Here is a 21,565-nt window from a genome sequence, read left to right as displayed (position 1 = left end):
ACCCCTGCACAGTAAAAAGATGGGACCCTAGAAATAGCAGGCACCCAAGATAGTATATATGTGTCTTTGTGTGTGGTGGCAGGGGTGAGGTGGGGTACGGGGTGTGTATAAATTAAAATATAGGCTATCCTGGCCTTAGGAATATTAAAGAAACATGGTAAGGGTAAGAGGAAGAGTCATACCTCAGCATTTAGAATTCAATGACTGCTACCACATGATACTATTCCATGAACTAACATTTCTAAAAAGTGGATAGAAGCCACAACAGAAATAAAAGAAAAAGAAAATAAACAGATAAGAAGTACGAAGGGTTAGAATGGAACAAAATCTAAAAATTGGAATAATGTCAAAGCATGAATTTGGTGGACTAGAACCTCCACCTGGGAGAAAAGAAATCAGAATAGCCTAGAAGGAGATATAAATAAGGAGAAAGACTCTCCTGGAAAAGGTTAAAAAAAAAATCCACTTATTTTAAGAGGTTGGGGCACAGGGGAGAAGGCAAGATTTAAAATCAAGTACTTATGTGAGCTGGGACAGGCAAGGTAGAAGAAAAAAAGAACAAAGAAGGGGGAAAGGGGAAATCCAGGAAGGGGAGTTGGAAGGGGGAGAGAGGAAATTAAGAATTTAATTCAAGGAACTTGGGACAGTGAAATAATATAGAAACAGAAGGGTGAGCTTATGGGAACAGAATTAATCACAGGAACAAAGGGTTAACTTAAGAGGAAGAACATAAAGTTAAATACAAAATAAATAAACTGATGAAGACATAACCCTAATCATCAGAACCTAAAATGTAGGTGGATAGCAGAATGGATAAGAAAATCGATTGCAACAATTTTTTGCAAGTACTTACAGGAATTGTAATCATACTATCAGACAATGCAAAATAGACTAGCTAAAACAGGGAAACTGGATTAAATATAATTAATCATTATCAAGAGTAAACATATTCACCAAAAGGCATTGCTTTTAAATTCACAAACAAAAAGATAATTAAAAGTCTAAAAAAAAGACAGATTTTAATTTAATTGTAGGAAATTATAATGTGCCTCTCTCAAAGCTGAATAAGACTGTCATAAAGATGAATAGAGAGAAAAATACAGAATTGAACAGACTGAAGGAGTTATATTTAAAAGATTTATGGAGTTTTAAAAATTTTCTTTTTAAAATTCAATGATCAAAAATCACAAATCTCAAAACATGTTGAATATGGAAAAAGCCTATATAAGAAACTGAACTACCACATTTTGGATTTGTATGCTTAAGGTTAGACAGATATTAACAAACTATTACTTTCTTTTATCCTTTCTGTTTTTCCCCCCTCTTCCTCCCTCTATACAACTTTTAAAATACTTTATCAATTCTATCACTATATGAATGGGAAAATTAAAGGACATATTTATTTTGTAGCATCACATGATACTTTTACAAAAGCAGACTATGTGTTGGGTTACAAAGAATACACAAATGTAATAAAGTAAAAATATTAATAACATACTTTACAAATCATAACCCAATAAAATATCCATTAATACAAGGAATACAAGCAAAAGATACAAACCGAAATGGGAGACTTAATAATGGCATCCTAAATTATGACTGGTTCAAAGAACAAATCATAGAAACAATTAACAACTATGTGAAAGAGAACAATAATGATGAGACAACATACCAAAATTTTGGGGGTGCAGCTAAAGCAGTCCTCAGAGGAAAAATTATATCTCTGAAAACATACATTAACAAAATAGAAAAAGAGAGGATTAATAAACTGAGTATTCAATTTAAAAAACTAGAGAACCAACAAATTAACAAACAAAATAAGCACAAAAGAAATCTTGAAAATTAAAGAAAGATAAAAAGACAACAGAAATGATAAGCAAAACTAAAAGCTGATTCTTTGAAGAGATGAACTAAATTGATAAACATTTAGCTAACATTATAAAGAAAATTAAATTATTCAAATCTTTAAATGAGCAAAATAAACTCAACAAAGAAATGAATGTAATTACTTGAAACTACTGCTTATAATTATATATGCTAGCAAAAACTAAGAAAATTATTTATTGGATGATTACCTACAAAAATGTGAAATATCCAAATGAAGAAAACATGAAAGAGAAATCCTAATCAACGGAACCTCATAAAGCAAAACTGAGCAAATCAACACGGAATTATAAAAAGAAAAAAACACTGGCCAGGGGGACTTATAAGTGAATTCTATCAATAATTTTTAAAGCAATTTATACTTATGCTATATAAGTTATTCTCAATAAAAGAAAACACCCTATAAAACTCCTCTCTGACAAATATGGTTCTATGGTTAAATCTGGGCAAAATAAAGGAGAGAAAGAGAACTATAAACCAATTTTCATTAATGAATAGTGATGCAATTTTTTTAAACCCTAGAGAAATTACTATAGTAATACATCCAAAAATAGTTATTATGACCAAGTTAGATTAGTATATAAAGATGACTTAATGTTAGGAAAACAATTAATATAATCCTAATAAAAAAACTCCCTCAAACTACATTATTATATCAAATAATTTAAGTACTTTGACAAACTACAACACTAATTTATGCTGAAAACTTTAAAAAGTGTAGGAATTGGGGGCAGCTAGGTGGCACAATGGATAAAAAACCAGCCCTGGAGTCAGGAGTACCTGAGTTCAAATTCGGCTTCAGACACTTGACACTTACTAGCTGTGTGACCCTGGGCAAGTCACTTAACCCCAATTGCCTCCCAAAAAAAAAAAAAAAAAAAAGGCATAGGAATAAAAGGCCCATTTCCAAATGTAATAAGAAGTATATCCCTGAAATAAAAAACTAGCATTTGAAATAGAGAAACACAAGAAGTTTTTTGCAGGTATAAAGCAAGGATATTATCTCTTGAAATAACAGCAAAAGCAGTAAGACAAAAGAAAGGAATGGAACGGATAAACATCAGCAAAAGGAAACTAAATTAAGTGTTAACATACAAAAGCAGTTAAAAAAACACACAACTCAATCAGCAAAGAAACTGAGACAAACAAGAGCTCTAGTAAAGTAGCAGTGTAAAAAGAAACCACAAAAATTGTCAGCATTTATACAGAAATTTTGTACACAGAAATAACAAAAACTAGGAGGAAATATTAATCAACTGACAAGCATTTATTAAGCACCTACCATGACAGGAACTGTGCTAAGTGCTAGGGTTAAAAGGACAAAAATGAAACAGTCCCTGTCCTAAAATCATAGAAATTGCACAAAATATCTGAGTCAATTTACCAAGTGACACTCAAGCTTTAGATAGAAAACATTTTATTCTTTAAACAGAACTATGACCTACTAATTATAGCCATATTTATCAATCATAGTTGAGATGTACCAATGTAATAAAATTAATAAGCAAAACCCTGAAACAATCAAACTCAAGAGGGCCAGTGTTTGATAACCCCCAAAACACAGATTACTTGGTTAAGTACTACTTTCCTTTTCATCAAGAACTGTTATGGGAATCTCTTTGATGAAAAATAGGTTTAGAACAACACTTTTACACCACATACCAAATGCCAAATGGATGGGACACTGAAATATAAAAGGTCACATTATTTTTAAAACTGAGAGGAAAAGGAAGATGGGAGGTACCTTTCAAATAGGAATAATTCTTAACCAAATAAGACAGAAAAGACCAACAAAAAGTTAAAACAATTTCAATGAAATGAAATTGAAAACTTTTATAAGAACAAAAACCAATGAAGCAAGGAAAAAAGAAATTGTTGTACAGGGGGGAAAAGCTTTGCATTAAATAGCTAACAAACATCTAAAATTCAAGATACAAGGATATTAACACAAACATACTAAGAGCAAGAGCTAGTCCCCAAAGGGTAAGCGGTCAAAAGAAATGAACAGCTAACAAATTCAGAGTCGAAGACTATTAACAACCATATAGAAGTATTCCAAATCACTAATAAAAAAGAGAAATGAAGATTTAAACAACTAAAGTTTTACCTCATATCCAAAGTGGCAGAAATAGCAAAATATGGAAATAGTCTATGATGGAGAGGCTAGAAGGGAAGTCATGCTTATATATTACTAATAGAGCCATTTATTGGTCAAACAATTTGGGGAAATAATCTAGATTTTTTTTAAAAAAATGACTGAAACATTCCTATGCTTTGACCCAGGGATGTTGGGCATACATATAGCCTAAGGAAATCAAAGACAGACATTTCTATATAAGCTAAAATATCTAAAGGAGCACTTTTTGAGGTAGCAAAATAACTGAAAACAAAGTGTTCAACAACTGGGAAATGAGTAAACAAATTTTGGTACATAATAGTATGGAACTAGCAAAGAGAAACAACAAATATGAGGAATTCAAAGAAAAGGATTGAATAAAGTGATGTAAAATGAAGTAAGCACAACCAAGTGTAATGATTGGAATGATGCCACCTACTGGAGACTTGCTGTGGGAAAGCTCCGCCATGAGGAAAATGCCTCAGAGGGCAAGGTCATGTAGCTTTTCCTTGGGGTAAGGAAATGACATTTGCTCATGGGTGCTGTCTATCAAGGCTACCAGCCAATCAACTTGAGGGGCCTCCTATTTTCTGGGAGGAGACAGGAAGGAGGAAAGAGAGCCTGCGCAGAGAGCTCTCGCTCTTTTTTGGGTTCCTGACTTGATGGTGGTGGTGGCGGCAGAGGACTTCACAGGAAATTTGAGGAAAGATAGGAATGCCAGGCTGTTGGAATTCTGTTCTCAATCTTTTTCTTTCTATTTTTCAATAAACCCTTAAAAACCTAAACTCGTTTTATCAGTGATTTTAGTCAGTTTCCCCCAAAACTGGGGGAACAGATTAAAATCCACATTTAGAATCTTAAATTACACAGTTTGGCAACCACGAAGAGGAAAAGCAGATCCTCGATCTTCTGATCAAGTTTGGTAAGAATTTTTTTTTTCTTTTCCTTCCTTATTTGCACATGTGCCTGTCTCTTTAAATTGGGTTTCTCCTTAACGGCTAAGTACCTAGGTTGAGTATATATTTTAACCCTTAAGTACTCTTAGCCTCCTATTCTCAAGCCTTGCTCCCTTTTACAAAATGGACCGGGAATTGCGGAACCAAAGAGGACTAAGCCTCTTCCCCTGGCTTTTCACCAGGATTGACCTTCTGTTTAAGTTTGGTCCTTATGAATTCGAATGTTCTATTCCTATTTTAATTTTACTTTTAATTTTTATTTTTCTTTGTGTCATAGTGTGGAAATTTTTGAATTACAAAAAGGGGGTAGAGGGGCAGCCAGATGGCGCAGTGGATAGAGCACTGGCCCTGGATTCAGGAGTACCTGAGTTCAAATCCGGCCTCAGACACTTAACACTTACTGGCTGTGTGACCCTGGGCAAGTCACTTAACCCCAATTGCCTCACAAAACAAAAAAACAAAAAAAACCCCAAAAAACAAAAAGGGGGTAAAAGACAATACATTTTATATCATTCATGACTCCCCCCTTGGGAAAATAATTGCAGCTTGGGACACTTACAAACTACCAATTCAGCCAGGCATGACAAAAGCAAGGCTTATCAAACTGTGTTTTATGTGGCATAAGAAATATTCTAGCTTATTGGGAAACAAATGGTTAGAAAATGGATCTTTTGATCACTTAACACTGAAAACTCTACAAATGATCCTTCATTTTGAGTTCCCCAAAGATGTAACTTATTGGAACCTCTGGAATGTAGCAAGTGAGGAATTGACTGAAATGGGAGAAAAGGAGGATGGCTTTGGGCCTGAATGTGAATGTAAATCTGCCTCTCAGGCTGACACATCAACAAAGGAAACAAAAAAGAAAAAAAGAGAAAATTCATGTTTAGAGGAAACAGAAAGAATAAAGATCCTCCCCCTTCATGAGATCCCCTCCCATGGTAAGGATGATGTTGTAGTAAGTCTTAGAAGATATATACCAGTCAGCCCCAAAGATTTAGGTATATGGAAACGAGAAATTCCTAAATTTGATGAGGACCCCACAGGGGTTATTGGCCATTTTAGGACAATTTTCAGAGGATATCAGCCCCCTTGGAATGATGTTAATGAGCTTACGGAAGCAATATTATCCCCAGGGGAAAAAGCAGACATAATAGCTGCAGCCAATGGCCTGGAAGCCACAGGAAAGGTTGACATTGGGTGGCCTATTGAAGACCCTGAATGGAACCCCAATGACCCTAAGCATTTTGATGTGTTAAAAGAGACGAGAGACACATTGCTGAAGGCAATGGAATCCTGTGCTAGAAGGACTGATAATTGGGAAAAATTTATAGATACAGTTCAGAGTCCTGATGAGAGACCTAATAGATTCTATGATAGGTTGTATAAGCATGCTAAGCAACATGCTGGGCTAGACCCATTGAATCCCAGAGAAAACAATATATACACTATAACATATGTAAAAATAAGAATTTAAAAATAAACTGGCAAAAAAGGGAAAGTTTCTTTAATGACTATCAAAGTATAAATGCAAAAACCAACAAAATGAACTGAACATAATGTAATTGTGATATGCAAAGCTAGACCTAGAGAAGAGATAAGAAAAACCACTTTATTCCTTTTGCTGAATGGGTATGAAATGTTTTATATGCTGCCAGGTGCAGTTGATTTGTTGATTGCTTTGCTAAAATGTTCAGCTTTTTAAAAAATTGTTACAAGGAAAGACTCACTGGGTTAAAGAGGCTTAAAGAGATACACTGGGAAATTAATATGATGTAAAAAAGAAAGGCATCAATAAACCTTTTAAGAAAACGAAAATGTAAAGAGCTAGAGAAGATCAAGAAAAGACAGTAGACCTTTGTTGGGAGGGGGGAAAAAATCATGGGTTTCATTATTTAGGAAAAAAAATTTGAATGAGACAATTTTTAGTACTGATCCATATGCCTGCTTTCCCATGACTACAAATTTTTTTAGAATAATTTACAAACACATGTGAAAGGCACCCGTGAAGTTATGAGAAAGAAACAGGTAACCTTTAAAAATATATGGTAAACAACTTCCTTCAGTTAACAGAAGTAACTGAAAGGTATAGAAAATACAAGATCTCATTGCCCTCACTGTCTGACTATAAAATAGTTATTGTATTCCATGGAGAAAATATCTTGCTTTTCAACAAAATTTCTTCTAAGAATTAAAAAAATTATACAAGGTTTTTTTGAAAGACTAAGTAGAAATAACTTTATTTGGTGGTTATTAATATCAGCAAAGGGATAAAATAGAGAGCTATATGCTTGCCAAAATTGTTTGCTACTGTCATGCAAGATGTGCAAAAAAATCCAAATTGGTAAAGATTCCCTATAGAATAAATGATGAGGTCCTCCAGATGATCCTCTTTACAGATGGTATTTTATTAATTACATTAAACTTGGAGACATTGCACAGCTTTCTAAAATAAGATTTATAATCACTCTCAAGAGTTTGGCCTCTTCCACATGAGAAATAAGAAAATGGATAAAGATTGCCTGTTGTTCAAATAAAGATATAAGACTAGAAGGAAAAACTGCAGAGCTTGTCCACATGGTTTAGATATGATGAGAATGGGCAATAAAATGAGCCCAAAATTGAAAGGGAAGAAAGTAGGCAGAAATGTCTTCAGAAAAGTGTGTGTGAATTTGATGTCTCCTTTATTCTCCTAGAAAAAAGGCAATATTCTTCTAATGATGTTATATGTCTGTAAGTTATAGGAAAGCAGAGTCATTAAAAATTAATGTTGCACGTTACTCAAAGAGCAATAGGGGGCAGCTAGGTGGCACAGTGGATAAAGCGCTGGCCCTGGATTCAGGAGGACCTGAGTTCAAATCCAGCCTCAGACACTTGACACTTACTAGCTGTGTGACCCTGGGCAAGTCACTTAACCCTCATTGCCCCACAAACAAAGCAAAACAAAAAGAGCAATGGAGAGTTGCATCATGGTCTCACGAGTTCCCATAGGTTTGACTACCACCTCTATGCCCTCTAACATCTATAAATTCAGTTCCAGACTTTCCCTTGACCTCCAAGTTGCACAATGACATTATGTGTTTACTATATACATCCTGTAACTGGATGTTCCATAAACATTTCAAACTCAACAAGTCTGAAACATAACTTGCCATCTTCTCCCCAAACCCACATTCTTCTTCCTAGTGTCCTAATCTCTGCTGAGGGCTCTACTATTCTTCTAGTCACCATGATTTAGAAGTCATCCTCAGCTCTTCACTTTCAATCCCTCTTTATAGCCAATGTCTTGATTCTATCACCACCACAATTCTTACATCCATCCCCCTTTCTCTTCATGACCATCACCCTAATTCTAGAATTCATCACTTCTTGCCAAGACTATTGTAACAGCTTCCTAACTGCTCTCCAATCCATCTTTTACATAGCTGCCAAATTAGTATTCTTAAACTTCAAGTTCAACCATGTCACTCCTCAGGGGCTCCAGTATATAATTCAAACTTGGTTTAACACTTAAACAGTTCAAAATCCTGCTCTAGATTATCTTTACAGATTTCTTTTATGTTATCACTTCTCACATACTGTGAAGGCAGAAAAGTAATCACAAAAGCATCTGTCCCCATCTTACTAAGTCAGGCAGTCACCTGACTTAGCATTTTCATCACTTCTTATCATGTCTACTATCAAGAGCCTCCTAGACTCAAGGCTGTCCCCCATTCTAATTCATCCTCTCATAGCTACCAAAGTGGTTTTTCTTAAGTTCAAGTCTGACAATAGCACTTCTCTACTCAATAAAGTCGATGGTTCCATAATGCATTTGAGATCAAATATAAACTCCTCTTTCAAGTAATTAAAGCCTTTCACAACCTAACTCCAATCTTTGTTAGCCTCATCATGTTATTCTTCTTCTCACCCTATAGCCCAGAGGTATCAAATTCAAATAGAAACAGATCTCTAATCAGCAGACTTATGAAACTACAATAACATTATTTGTGTTGTATTTTTATTTATTTTGTTAAACATTTCCCAATTTCAGTTTAATCTGATTCATCCACCCTTGCCTTGCCGGCCTGTCTAGAGTCTGACAACTCTGGTCTACTAGCCAAACTGACTTTCTTGTTCTTTTCTCATAGGTTACTCTATTACCTATCTCTGATTTGTCTTAGAATGTTCCTCCTCCTCTTTACCATCTCATAAAATAATTAATTACCTTCAAATACTCAAACACGACTACATAAAGCCTTTCCTGATTCCCCCAATTGCTAGTGCCTTCCCTACTTACATAATGTTGTATTTAGTTTCTACTTATTCTGTGTGTATGTACATGCTGTCACCCCCAAAAGAAAAGCAAACTTCTTGAGCAGGGGCTGTTTCATTTTTTGTCTTTGTATTCCCAAGACCTATAAATAGTTCCTGGCACATAGTAAAACATTTAGTAAATGATTGTTTATTGATATAATTGAAAAATTCAGGAAGAAAGTATATGGGAGCCAGGAAAAAATTAAAGGAACCCGTATTTTACTGATAGGAGAGAAATGTGAAATATCTGCATTTATTTGCTGACACACTACTTGGGCTATTTCAGAGTTTATTCCACAGACTATGGCTTTGGAATATATTGAATAGCATATTGGAAATAGTGAGGTATTTATGGGGACAGAACAAAGGGACCGGAAGGACTTCAGGCTTCCACTGGAAAATAAAAACTGTAAAGTACCCTTAAATAGTTCAAATATACCTTCCAGGCCAAGCTATTTGTATGATAACAAAATTTGGGTTGACAACTAAATCCTAAAGCTTCTTCACCAATTTTCCATTATAACTCTAAAAAATCACCTGCCAAGTCACATGTTACCTAAGTTGGTGGAAGGAGTCCTTAAACCAACAAAAATCACGGACGGATTCTTTATGAATTCCTTGAATGAGAAGCTAGCCTATGTTCAGGAATATTGGTCCTGGATCAATTATGGTACACCAAGGTACAGACAGCAATAGAGAAAAAATTCTTGTATATTTTTGACATTCGTTTTATTTATTTCTTTGGCAATAGCAAATAGAAATTTGGCAATTTAAAGCACTTATAAAGTGCGAGTATCTGCATAAATAAATGGATCAATATATTTCTATAATTATGTGTCAGTACACTGAACCACCATAAGGTCAAATCCTCATACTTACTTTTCAAGCTCTTCCTGAGAATGAGCGAATGTACAATTTGTTCCTCGTGGACACCCGCCCTGCTGTCGTAGATCTCGGCACATACTAGTTTTATATTTGCTATTTGGCTGTGGCTAAAAAAGAAGAATAAAAAGTGATTGCATTTAAGATGCCAATATTATTTAAATTTATAGAAAAGGAATGACTAGGTATTATTCATCCCTTGATGTTAAACTCTTTCCACTCAAACCCTTAGCTATGTCTTCTCATTAGATAAGAAAATTGCTCAATTTGCCTATCAGGAGGTGACTACAAGAGAAGTCCCACACTGCAATGCGGCAAACATTACAGACAGCCTTTTGTAGATTAACTGAAATTGGTTCAAATGTCTTACCTACATATTGGGAAGAAAATAATTCAAAAATTCTCACAAATGTTAAAAAGGACCATTTCTTTATCAACTTAAAAGTTCTCTACTGCCATCAAAACAAAATATTTAATGTTTAAGAACCTAAACCTAGAATTTATAAAAGATCACATAAATGAAAAGCATTTCCAAATATTTTTATTTAAACATGACAGATAAAGACTGGCAGGCTGATTGTCTACAAAGTAAACTAATGGACCTCCTTGATGAGATTAATGGTTGTTTGTTAAGAGTTTGGTCTGGTCACCAAAACTGGGGAAAAAAGAGATGAAGACTATTTTGCCAAGATACAACAGGTGTTGAGCAAATATATGTGAATTACTTATCTGTGACAGATACTATATATAGATCAGGGGAAGGGATCAAAGTCAAAAAAAGGAAAAGAAAATTAATCATAAATATGAAACTTTGCATGACATTTTCAGTTAACCCAAGGAGCTTACAACAATAAAAGCACATATTATAAATATGAACATTCTTCAGGTTATGTGATATGGCTGTGAATTGTGGAATTCATTTAAGTTCAACAAATATTTATCAAGCACTACTCAATGTAGGACACTATCAGTCAGTCAACTAGTATTTCTTAATCACCTAATATGTGGTAGGGATACAAAGGATAAAAAAAGTCACTGCTTCAAGGAATTCAGACTAATGGAGGAAACAACATGTAAACAATTACATATAAACAAGATATGTACAGGATAAATTGGGTGCATTCTTAGAAGGAAGATACCAATATTAAGAATTCTTGAGAAAGGTTTCTTGAAGGAGATTTGAAGGAAGCCAGGGAAGCCAGGAGGTAGAAATGAGGAAAGAGAGCATTTCAGACATAATGGACAGCCAGTGAAAACACCGGGAATTAAGAGATGGAATGTCTCATGTGAATAATAGCAAGGCCAGTGTACATGGAGGGGAGTAAGGTATAAAAGATTGGAAAGGTAGGATGGAGATAATTTTGAAAGACTTGAAGGGCACAGGATTTTTAATTTGATCCTAGAGGCAACAGGAAGTCACTGGAGTTTACAGAAGAGGGGACTGATATGATCCTTTTCTGCAAGATCAATTTGATAGCTGAGCAGAACATGGACTAGAGTGGGAAGAGATTTATGGCAAGAGGACTAAATTGTGATGTTATTCAGTTGTTTCAGTTATGTCTGACTCTCCATGACCCCATTTTGGGGTTTTCTTGGCCAAGATACTGGAGTGGTTTGCCACTTCCTTCTCTGGCTCATTTTACAAAAGAAGAACTGAGGCAAACAAGGTTAAGTGACTTGCCCAGGGTCACCCAGCTACTTGCGTGTCTAAACAGTAAGCTACTGCAATATAGCAGGTAAAAGAGGGACTATAAAGATGAAATATGAGAGAACAAATACATTCCCTTAAGGAGCTTCTAATCTAATAAGAGCAAAAACAAAAAATAGTTGCAATCAAAGTAGAATATGATACCTATGTAAGAACAGTACAAACTGCTATAAGTAAAAGAATTACTACAAGCTGAGCAATGACTTGTCAATTTAAGTGTCTAATTTCCTCTCTTGGTTTAAAGCTATGAGCTTTATAGAATCTATTGATTATATATGTTTATATGTTAAATGTCAATAAACACTTATTAAATGCCTACTATGTGCCAGGAACTATACTAAGCTATAGAAAAAGAAGAAAAAGATAATTCTTGTCCTCAAGCAGCTTATAATCTTTTTTGTTGTTGTTGTTGCTGATGTTTTTTGGGTTTTTTTTTTGCTGAGCAATGAGGGTTAAGTGACTTGACAAAGGTCACACAGCTAGTAAGTGTCACGTGTCTAAGGCCAGATTTTAACTCAGGTCCTCCTGAATTCAGAGTTGGTGCTTTAACCACCGCACCACCTGGCTGCCCCCAAGCAGCTTATAATCTAATGGTATAAGAAAGAACAAAGGAGAAATCTAGACAAAATACTGGAGAAAAATAGGAAATGGAAAGAACACTTTTACCCTTTCACTGGGACCATCAGCAAAGGCTAGGAAATGTTTTCTGAGGTGAACTCTGAAGAACTATAAGGATTTCAATAAACCAGATGAGGGATTACATTCTAGGAATAGAAGACAACCTGTGTGAATTCAGAGACAGAAGACAGCAGGATAGGATAGCGTAAAAGATCCCATATGGTTAGAACACAGAGTTTATTTTGTTCAGTTCTTGGTGTCACAGTTTAAGAGCAACAGTGATAAGCTAGACATTGTCCATAAGAGGGCAACTGATTTCTCTATAACTACAGTCCCTGGCTTACAATCTTTCTCTCCTTCCCAACTCCTACCCTCATTGTTGGTAGCTGTGACATACATACTGATACTCCCTCCAAAATCTTAACTGCTACATTCCTCAACATATTTACTTTCAGTGACCTATTCCTCTGTTTAAGCTCAGCCACACAAAAAGATAGTCACACTCTTAATCTTGCCATCACCTACAAATAAAGCACTTCTGTGTTTAAGAATTCTGAAATCCCTTTATTCAATCATAATCTATTTGCATTCTACCTCTCCTTCTTGCCTTCCTTTACCAAAATCTACTCTTTAAACACACCTCTAATCCCTTGACCCCTCAGTTCCCTACTATACCATTACTCCAGCACTAGCCACTCTCTTTTCCTCTTTGTGAATCCTTGGTGAACCAGTTCAACTACATACTGTTTTCTTAAGTCCTTTGGTTCCCTTATGTAGTTGATTGCACCAGCAATATGGCTCTCATCATCCACTGCCTTTGCATATACATATGTATGTTGCTGAATGAAGGTAGAGGAAATCATCCAACCATTCTGAGTATGTCCATTACAAATTTTGTTATACAACCTCAACCTCACCCTCACTACTGCTAGGCAATCCTTCTACATCTCCCTAAGCAACTCATTATCCCATTCTCTCCAATAGCTATTCCAAAGTTTTTAAACATCCCATGGTTTCCCCTCCCCTCACTCTAAAAGGAACAAGATACATTACAGGGAGGAGAGAGAGAGTAGCATTCTACATTAAGAATATTTACCTAGGGGGCAGCTAGGTGGCACAGTGGATAAAGCACTGGCCTTGGATTCAGGAGGATCTGAGTTCAAATCCAGCCTCAGACACTTGACACTTACTAGCTGTGTGACCCTGGGCAAGTCACTTAACCTTCATTGCACCCCCCCCCCCAAAAAGAATATTTACATGAAAAATACAGACACTTAGGGGCCAGATATGGTAGAGAGCATTTAAATAAGTGAAGAGAAGGACAAAAACAACAATACTGTTATAGGAGCATAAAACTGATCATGTAGACAAGAGAAACAATTAGCATTTAAGAAACTTTACACACTTGATGTGGGAACACAACACTTCAGCAATGGAGACCACAATAACCCAATGATTTCACCTTTCCAAAAGTAGAGTAGCTAATAAATTTGTCACTTGAATTAATGATAAAGTAAAGTCTTCCTGACACCAAGGCCAGTTTTATATCCATTATGCCACACTGTCACAACAGTGGAGAGAAGAAATGAAATTGAAAAAAATATAAAATTCTACAATGGGATTCAAAATACAGAATAAAGGTAGCATGAATAGAAAACGGATTCTGTGGGAGGGTCTAAACAGATATAAAAGTGTGAGATGGCCAAAAAAGGTAATAGGATCTTAATCTCTTCAAAATAAATCCTAAGATATATATTGCCCTGCTCAAGCCTATATATACATAACATGTTCTGGAACCAAATTTTATTGAAGATAAAGACAAGCCTAAGCTTATTTAGATAGCAGTGGAAAGAGTGCTAGGACCTGGACTAAGGAAGATCTGAGTTCAAATCTGACATCAGATACTTACTAGCTGTGAAAATGTGAGCAATTCACTAAAAAAAATGCAGTCTGGGAGCAGGTAGGTGGCGCAGTAGATAGAGCACCGGCCCTGGATTTGGGAGGACCTGAGTTCAACTAGTTGTGTGACCCTGAGCAAGTCACAACCCTCACTGCCCTGTCCTTTAAAAAAAAAAAGTAGTCTGCCTCAGTTTCTTCATCTGTAAAATGGGGATGATAATAGCCCCTACCTCCAAAGATTATTGTGAAGATCAAGAGATAATAATTTTAAAGCACTTAATATAGTACCTTTCCTTATAGTAAAAGCTATATAAATGTTAGCTATTATTATTGCAACACAAGGATCTAAATGAACTAGGGTTGTTTAGTGTGGAGATCATTTAAAGGGAACATAACAGCCAGACTACGAAAGGCAATGATGTAGAAAGGGAAATTAAACTTATTTGGCTTGGCTCTATTGGGCAAAACTAGGAGCAACGGTAGGAAACAATAGTTGTATTAAGCGTGGTGTAAGGAAAATACCGTACAATCTAAGCTTTGCAAAAAGACAATAGGCTAACTCTGGAGGTAATGGTTTCACTTTCACTGGAGTTTTTCAAGCTGAGATTAGATGACATTTTTTAGGGATGTATAAAGCATTTTTGGTCAGTTATGGGTTAGAATAGATGGGCACTAGGATACCCTCAAATTATATACTGTATTTCTGTAACATTACTTTTAGATTTGTGCATTAGGGAGATTATTCTGACAACTGTGTGAAGGATGGCATAGAGAAAAAAGAGAATGGTAGCAGGGTGTGAACACAAAGACATCAGACCAAAATTGAAGAGGGACAAAAAGGAAACAGACACATATGAAAAGATGTAAGGATGCTGAAGCATACTATGCAGTGATGACTTGCACATACTACAAAAGACATAAAGGAAAAATAAAAATGGGAGGAAAAATAGGACTCATCACATAATGTGAATAAAGGTTAGAAGATGGATAAACTAAGTGGAGAAACCAAAAAATTGTTTTTAAAAAAATATGGACAAGTTCTCCAGCACTGAATAGATACTTCTGTAAAATAAAAAAATGGGTTGTGATCTGTACAAGAAGACATAACCAATTGATGACAAGAACTCTGAAAATTTTTTGTTTTCATTTATATTAGAGTCACTGTATGTATTTTTCCTCATTCTTCAATTTGTATCAATTCATGTCTTCCCATGCTTTTCTGCAGTTGTCATATTCAATGTTCCTTACAGCACAGGGAGTTATTAGAACAGGTTTTACATTCATGCACCACAATTTGTATAGTCAGACTCCTGTCAATTGGCATCTTTATTTCCAAGTTTTTGCTACTCTAAAAAGCACTACTTGAATTATTTTTTTTACTTGAATTATTTTTAAAGCCATTATTCTTAAGATTTCCTTTAAAAATTTGGCATCATTTTCTTTGAAATGGGAATGCCTATGAAGCAGGAAACATCAAAACCCTTTGGTACTGGTTAAAAAATAGAAAAATAGATCAATGGAACAGATGAGAAAAGGGAGAATCAGAAATAATGGAGCTACTAACCCAGTGTTCAATAAACTTCAGGATTATTTTATTCAGCATAAATTATTTAGGAAATAACTCCCTTTTTGAAAAGAACTACTGGGAAAACTGGAAAGCAAGCAATCTAGTCGAAATTAGGCTTAGACCAACATCTAATACCATATCCCATAATGAATTCAAACTATATAAGACTAAAAGCCATGCCCAATAAAGTAGCAGTCAAAAGAATACAGCTCTCAAAAGATCTGCAAACTATTACCAATTATATGAAAGAATGTTCCAAATCATTAATATGAGCAATGCAAATCAGAACCCTGAGGTTTTATATCAGACTCAGCAAAGATGATAAATAATAGGAAATATCAATGTTATACACTGATGCACTGCTGATGGAGCTGTAAATAGTAAAACCATTCTATAAGGCAATTTGGAATTATGCCAATCAAGTGTCCAAAATGTCTATATTCTTTGACCCCAAGACTCCACTGCTAGGCATAATACCCCAAGGAGATTGACAATAAAAAGGCTCCATATATCCCCAAATATTTATAGTAGCAATTTTTATGGAAAGAACTAGAATAAAGTAAATGTCCATCATTTGGGAAATGGCTAAGCAAATTTTGGGACATGAATACAGTAGAATAGTACAGTGCTATAAGAAACAATAAATATTCAGAAGCATTAAAGGAAATGAATTGATGCAAAGTAAATTCCGTAGAGCAAGGAAAACAGTATGTACAATGACTACAACAATATAACTCAAAAGATTAATCACAAACCACCAAAAAAAAAAAATGCTACAAAATGACCCAAAAAATAAGATTTTTTCCCCGCTCTTCTTCCTCTTTTTTCCTTGTATGGCTCCCTGAGAGAGGAGAGAATAAAGAGGGAAATCTAGGTGATATAGAGATAAATAAAAATTTATTAAAAAAAAAGAAAATTATTCAAAATAGATATTAATTTCCTCTCAATTACTTTGAAACTATCAGGACAGGAAACTGAAGTGCATCCAACCATATGTGTCATCTATTTATACCAGTGGTTAACAAAGTATAGTCAGTGATCCCTGGAGGTCCTAGGTACAAACTACTTTCATAATATTAAAACATTCTAATTTCTAAAATGGAAAATTATCAACAGATGTAACCCACATGAATAAAAGCTGTTTTGATATGAGGGACGCTCAGTAATTTTTTGAGTCATAACAATATCTTGAAGCTAAAAGGTTTGAGAACCACTGATTTATACTAATATACTAATAACTTATTTGGATGGTAGTAATACCATAAAATATTTCTGATAATCACATTTTATTCTACCTTTGGCAAAAGATAAAACTTCTTGAAGACAAAAATATTTTTAAATAAAGTGAATGCCTATATAAGGCTGTCTTCAAACTCCTGCAGATGAGTGTTAAGGACTTCCATTGCTCCTAGTACTATTTATTAGTACAAATTTATGTAACTTTTAAAATATTTTGCAGAAGACTCTGCACATCTAATTATCTCATTTGTTGCTCACAACAGCCCTATGATATAGGATATTACTATACCCACTTTAGAGAGGAAGAATTTAAGGCTACAAGAGAGGTTAAGTGACTTACCCACAGCTAGTAAGTAATTGAGACAGGATTTTGACTCAGGTCTACCTAATACCAAGTCTAGATCATTTTCCACTTGTACCACCCAAATGTCACTAAAAAATTAGTTTCCTATAAGAGGAAGGACTAGAAGGCCAAGAGGGAGTCATGTCACAGACTCTTCTAGGAACACATCTTAAGAGCTATCATTAACTTTTGTTGTTGTTCAGTCATTGTTCAGTTGTGTTCGACTCTTCATGAGCTCAATAGGGTTTTCTTGACAAAGACAATGGAGTAGTTTGCCATTTCCTTCTCCAGCTAATTTCACATGAGGAAACTGAGGTAGAGTGAAGTGACTTGCACAGGGTCACATAGCTTATTAAATGTCTGAAGCTAAATTTGAACTCAGGAAGATGGGTCTTCTTGACTCCAGGCAAGGCTCTGTTCACTATGCCACCTAGTTCCCCAATATCTACTTAGAAATTGTCAAATAAAAGTCGGAAAAACACATACTATTCTCACCTGTGGTGTCTCATGGCCTTTACGACTGTAGTTCTGAATGAAGTCCACAAGTCCATGCACCACGGTCTTGACAGCAACCATTGCATTTTCTAGCTGTTCCCAAGTTGGTGAGACAGCATCTGATATGATGCAACATAAGAAAATATGTGAGCAACATTCTGCTTTAGTGACATTTTTGTAAAAAATTTCAAAGGGTTTGTGGAAAAGGATAGAATCAAAATTTACAAGAAATTGGGCTTTGCTTCACATACCCGGATTAGGATCTATGTTTGCAAGAAGCTCCAAATGAGGCCTCAATCGGTTTAGGTTTGCTGGATCACCTGTACGCTGCAAAACAATGGTCAACTCCTGGACGCTCTTTGCAAAGGATTCTGGAGACTGAAGCTGAAAAAATGAAAACAATAAGCCATTCAACTTATCACAAATAACTATTTTATATTCAAATTATTTCACTCCCCCCACACTTCTTTTCTCTTACAGTTTTTCATGTGTCTTCAGATTTCACAGAATGAATATCAGTGATGAATTTAATTCCCATCTCAGAATCTGCCCTATGAAACTTCATCATGAGACACTTTGAAAACTCATAACCCACATTTCCATATTTCTTTCAAGTTTAAAACTGTTTTTCTCATGACAACCCAGTGAGGTAGGTAGAACTGGTATTTTCCCCAATTTTCAAGTAAGGAATCTGAGTTCTCAAAGAAATAAAATGATTTGGATAGAGCATCGGCCCTGGAGTCAGGAGTACCTGAGTTCAAATCCGCCCTCAGACACTTAACGCTTACTAGCTGTAAGACCCTGGGCAAGTCACTTAACCCCAACTGCCTCACTAAAAAAAAAAAAAAAAGAAAGAAAGAAAAAAGAAATAAAATGATTTGCTCAACAATCCACATCTAGGTAAGAAAGGTAGAGGCAGCTAGGTGGCAGAGTGGATAAAGCTGACCCTGGATTCAGGAAGACCTGAGTTCAAATCTGACCTCAGACACTTACTAGCTGTGTGACCCAGGGCAAGTCACTTAACCCTAATTGCCTCAAAAAAAAAAAAAAAAAGCTAAATGGCAAAATATGAACTTGAATCCAGTTCCAGACTATGAATCCTGAGTATGAGAAAAAAAACTAATTTTTATAAGGCTCTAACATAATTATATAAATATCTCTTTAAATAGTTGGTAGCCTTGTTCATGCTGCAAGCTGAATTTAGGAATTTTTATTACCTTATATATAAAGAATAAAATCAGTACATTTCACTTGACAAACCTTATCAATGATGGACTGCATGTGTGATTTATGTGCCAAATCACCATAAAGAAGTGAAGACCACTGTTCAGGTGATATACGAAGCCCTGCTTCCATAGCAATATGAACTATCTGAGCATCATGCTCCCTTCGCAAAGCTTCATAACTTCTAAACTCTTCCTTTAGCTGCATCAGAGAAGAATCTTCATCCCTTTTTGTGACCTGAAAAATTTTAAGAAAAACAAATACAACAAAAAATTCCAGGTTTTTGAACAGGTCAGAAAATTACCTAGACTAATTCCCTATAAAATTTTAGAAACTAGCACAAACTTTTTTTGTTCTAATGAAGAAAAAAGGGGAGATGAACTTGTCTGAATGAGTACATGGATACATATTAACAATAATATAGAACTTAAGTGGAATTTCTTATTGCCATAGCTGATGGGGTATTACACAATTCTGTAAAGTATAAAACAAACCTTTGTACACACGACCTTTTTTCTGCAAAGCTGAAAATTTATAATCATATTCATTTCTGTAAGGATTTGTTTGCTAAGAAAGCAATAAAGTCAGTTAAGATTTGATTACTTTACGACTCAAATGAGATGATTAAGACCAACATTGTAAATTAAATTTTTTCAGATTTCTACATGATTCTACATGAGTTCAGTGTAATATGCTTCAGTCTCATTCATGAGAACCTCTAAATACAGTCCTTCCACATTTATGCTCATGGAGCAGACACATAATTTCAATGATATAGGGCCACTATATTATCAATGTAAATCAGCAACTGTTCTGCAACTTAATGTCTTAGAGAGCTGCTTGAGGCACTAAAAGTTGAAGTAACTTGCCCAGGGTTATATAAATAATATGCCTCAGAGGGAAAGATTTGAACCTCAGCTCCCAATAAGCATGCTGGCTTTCACAATGTCAATAATTATTTAATAAAGTATTAAGAAACTAAATTCAGTCAATAGTAATAATAAAATTTTAGAAAAGACTACCAACTACTGATTAAATACCTACTATGAGCTAGGCACTGTGCTTGCTTCTAGGTATACCAGAGAAAAAAATGGAACAATCACTACACACAAGGAACATACATTCTAATGGAGAGACAAGCAGATGTATAAATATGGCATAAATATAAAGTTAATAAATACACATTTTTACATAGTAGTTAAACAGAAGTTATTTTGAGAAAGAGACTAGCAGAGATGGGGCACCCACAAAGCTTTTGTGTAGAATATGGTGCTTAAACTACATCTTTAAGGAAGAAAGGGAAACTCTATGAGGTGATGATAAGAAGTACATTCTAGGCAAGTGGGGCAGGACAGTCAGTACAAACACAAGGAGATGGGATATAATACACTGTATGTAAGCACTAAAGAGGCCAGTTTAGCTAGATTTCAGTATGAGAGGGGAATTACATGGCTAGATCTGCACTTAAGGAAAATTACTTTGGCAAAACTGCATAAGATAGATTGAAGTGAAAAGAAACTTTTATCATGGAGACCAATTAGGAAGCTACTATAAAAATCTAGATGAGAGATGATGAGGGTCTGAACTAGGGCCATAGCTATACGAAAAGAAGAAATATGCAAGAGATATTGGGAACATAGAAATTATATGATTTGACAACTGATACGTGTGTGTGGTATGAAGAAGAGTTAATAGACCAGAAAAATTTTGAACCTAGTGTAAAGAATTAATTGTTATTTGAGGTGTTTATGCCTCAGCGCGCACTGGCCTGGGGCTCTGCAAACCTCATGGTGCTCCACCCACTGGTACTCTGGCACCTCGCATCATCACCACTCGCCAACAAGCCTGGCAAAATTATAATGATTGGAAGCCTAGTGAGGGCAGTCATGTGACTGTCAGAGTGGCTGGGACTATGTGGGGTGTTTCTAGGTTTGGGGGAGGAGAATTGGGCATTCTAGGTGGAAGCTAGAAAGCAACAGGTGTTCTGCTGCGTATTTTCAGCTGATTCCTGGGCGGTGGTATTTTTCAGGTGTGTAATTTAAGATTCTAAATGTGGATTCTAATCTGTTCCCCCAGTTTTGGGGGAAACTGATTAAAATCATTGATAAAACGAGTTTAGGTTTTTAAGGGTTTGTTGGAAAATAGAAAGAAAAAGATTGAGAACAGAATTCCAACAGCCTGGCATTCCTATCTTTCCTCAAATTTCCTGTGAAGTCCTCTGCTGCCACCACCATCAAGTCAGGAACCCAAAAGCGCTAGAGCTCTCCGCGCAGGCTCCCTTTCCTCCTTCCTGTCTCCTCCCAGAAAATAGAAGGCTCCTCAAGTTGATTGGCTGGTA

At 35.4% G+C, this 21,565-nt stretch overlaps 1 protein-coding gene and 1 non-coding gene across 7 annotated transcripts in view; both read right to left on the bottom strand.

The window, feature by feature from the left end:
* RC3H2 (ring finger and CCCH-type domains 2) overlaps positions 1-21,565 on the bottom strand; it is a 66,567-nt gene that overhangs the window by 26,792 nt on the left and 18,210 nt on the right. For 3 of the 6 annotated variants that reach the window (XM_043982652.1, XM_043982655.1, XM_043982656.1), the window contains exons 6-10: positions 19,264-19,464; positions 18,255-18,387; positions 18,004-18,122; positions 10,132-10,244; positions 1,673-1,723 (exon numbers count right to left, since the gene is read on the bottom strand). In XM_043982652.1, coding sequence (XP_043838587.1) covers positions 1,673-1,723; positions 10,132-10,244; positions 18,004-18,122; positions 18,255-18,387; positions 19,264-19,464 — 617 coding nt within the window. The remainder of the gene's footprint in view (positions 1-1,672; positions 1,724-10,131; positions 10,245-18,003; positions 18,123-18,254; positions 18,388-19,263; positions 19,465-21,565) is intronic. The other 3 variants (XM_043982653.1, XM_043982657.1, XM_043982658.1) reach the window with 1 other exon arrangement.
* LOC122745104 lies at positions 18,482-18,593 on the bottom strand. The gene has a single exon (XR_006355393.1). It is a non-coding gene; the product is annotated as a small nucleolar RNA SNORD90 (small nucleolar RNA).

The sequence above is a fragment of the Dromiciops gliroides genome, chromosome 2 (assembly GCF_019393635.1).
Source record: "Dromiciops gliroides isolate mDroGli1 chromosome 2, mDroGli1.pri, whole genome shotgun sequence".
Lineage (NCBI taxonomy): Eukaryota > Metazoa > Chordata > Mammalia > Microbiotheria > Microbiotheriidae > Dromiciops > Dromiciops gliroides.
Note: the sequence above shows the minus strand (reverse complement) of the source record. Positions and strands in the feature narration are given on the sequence as shown.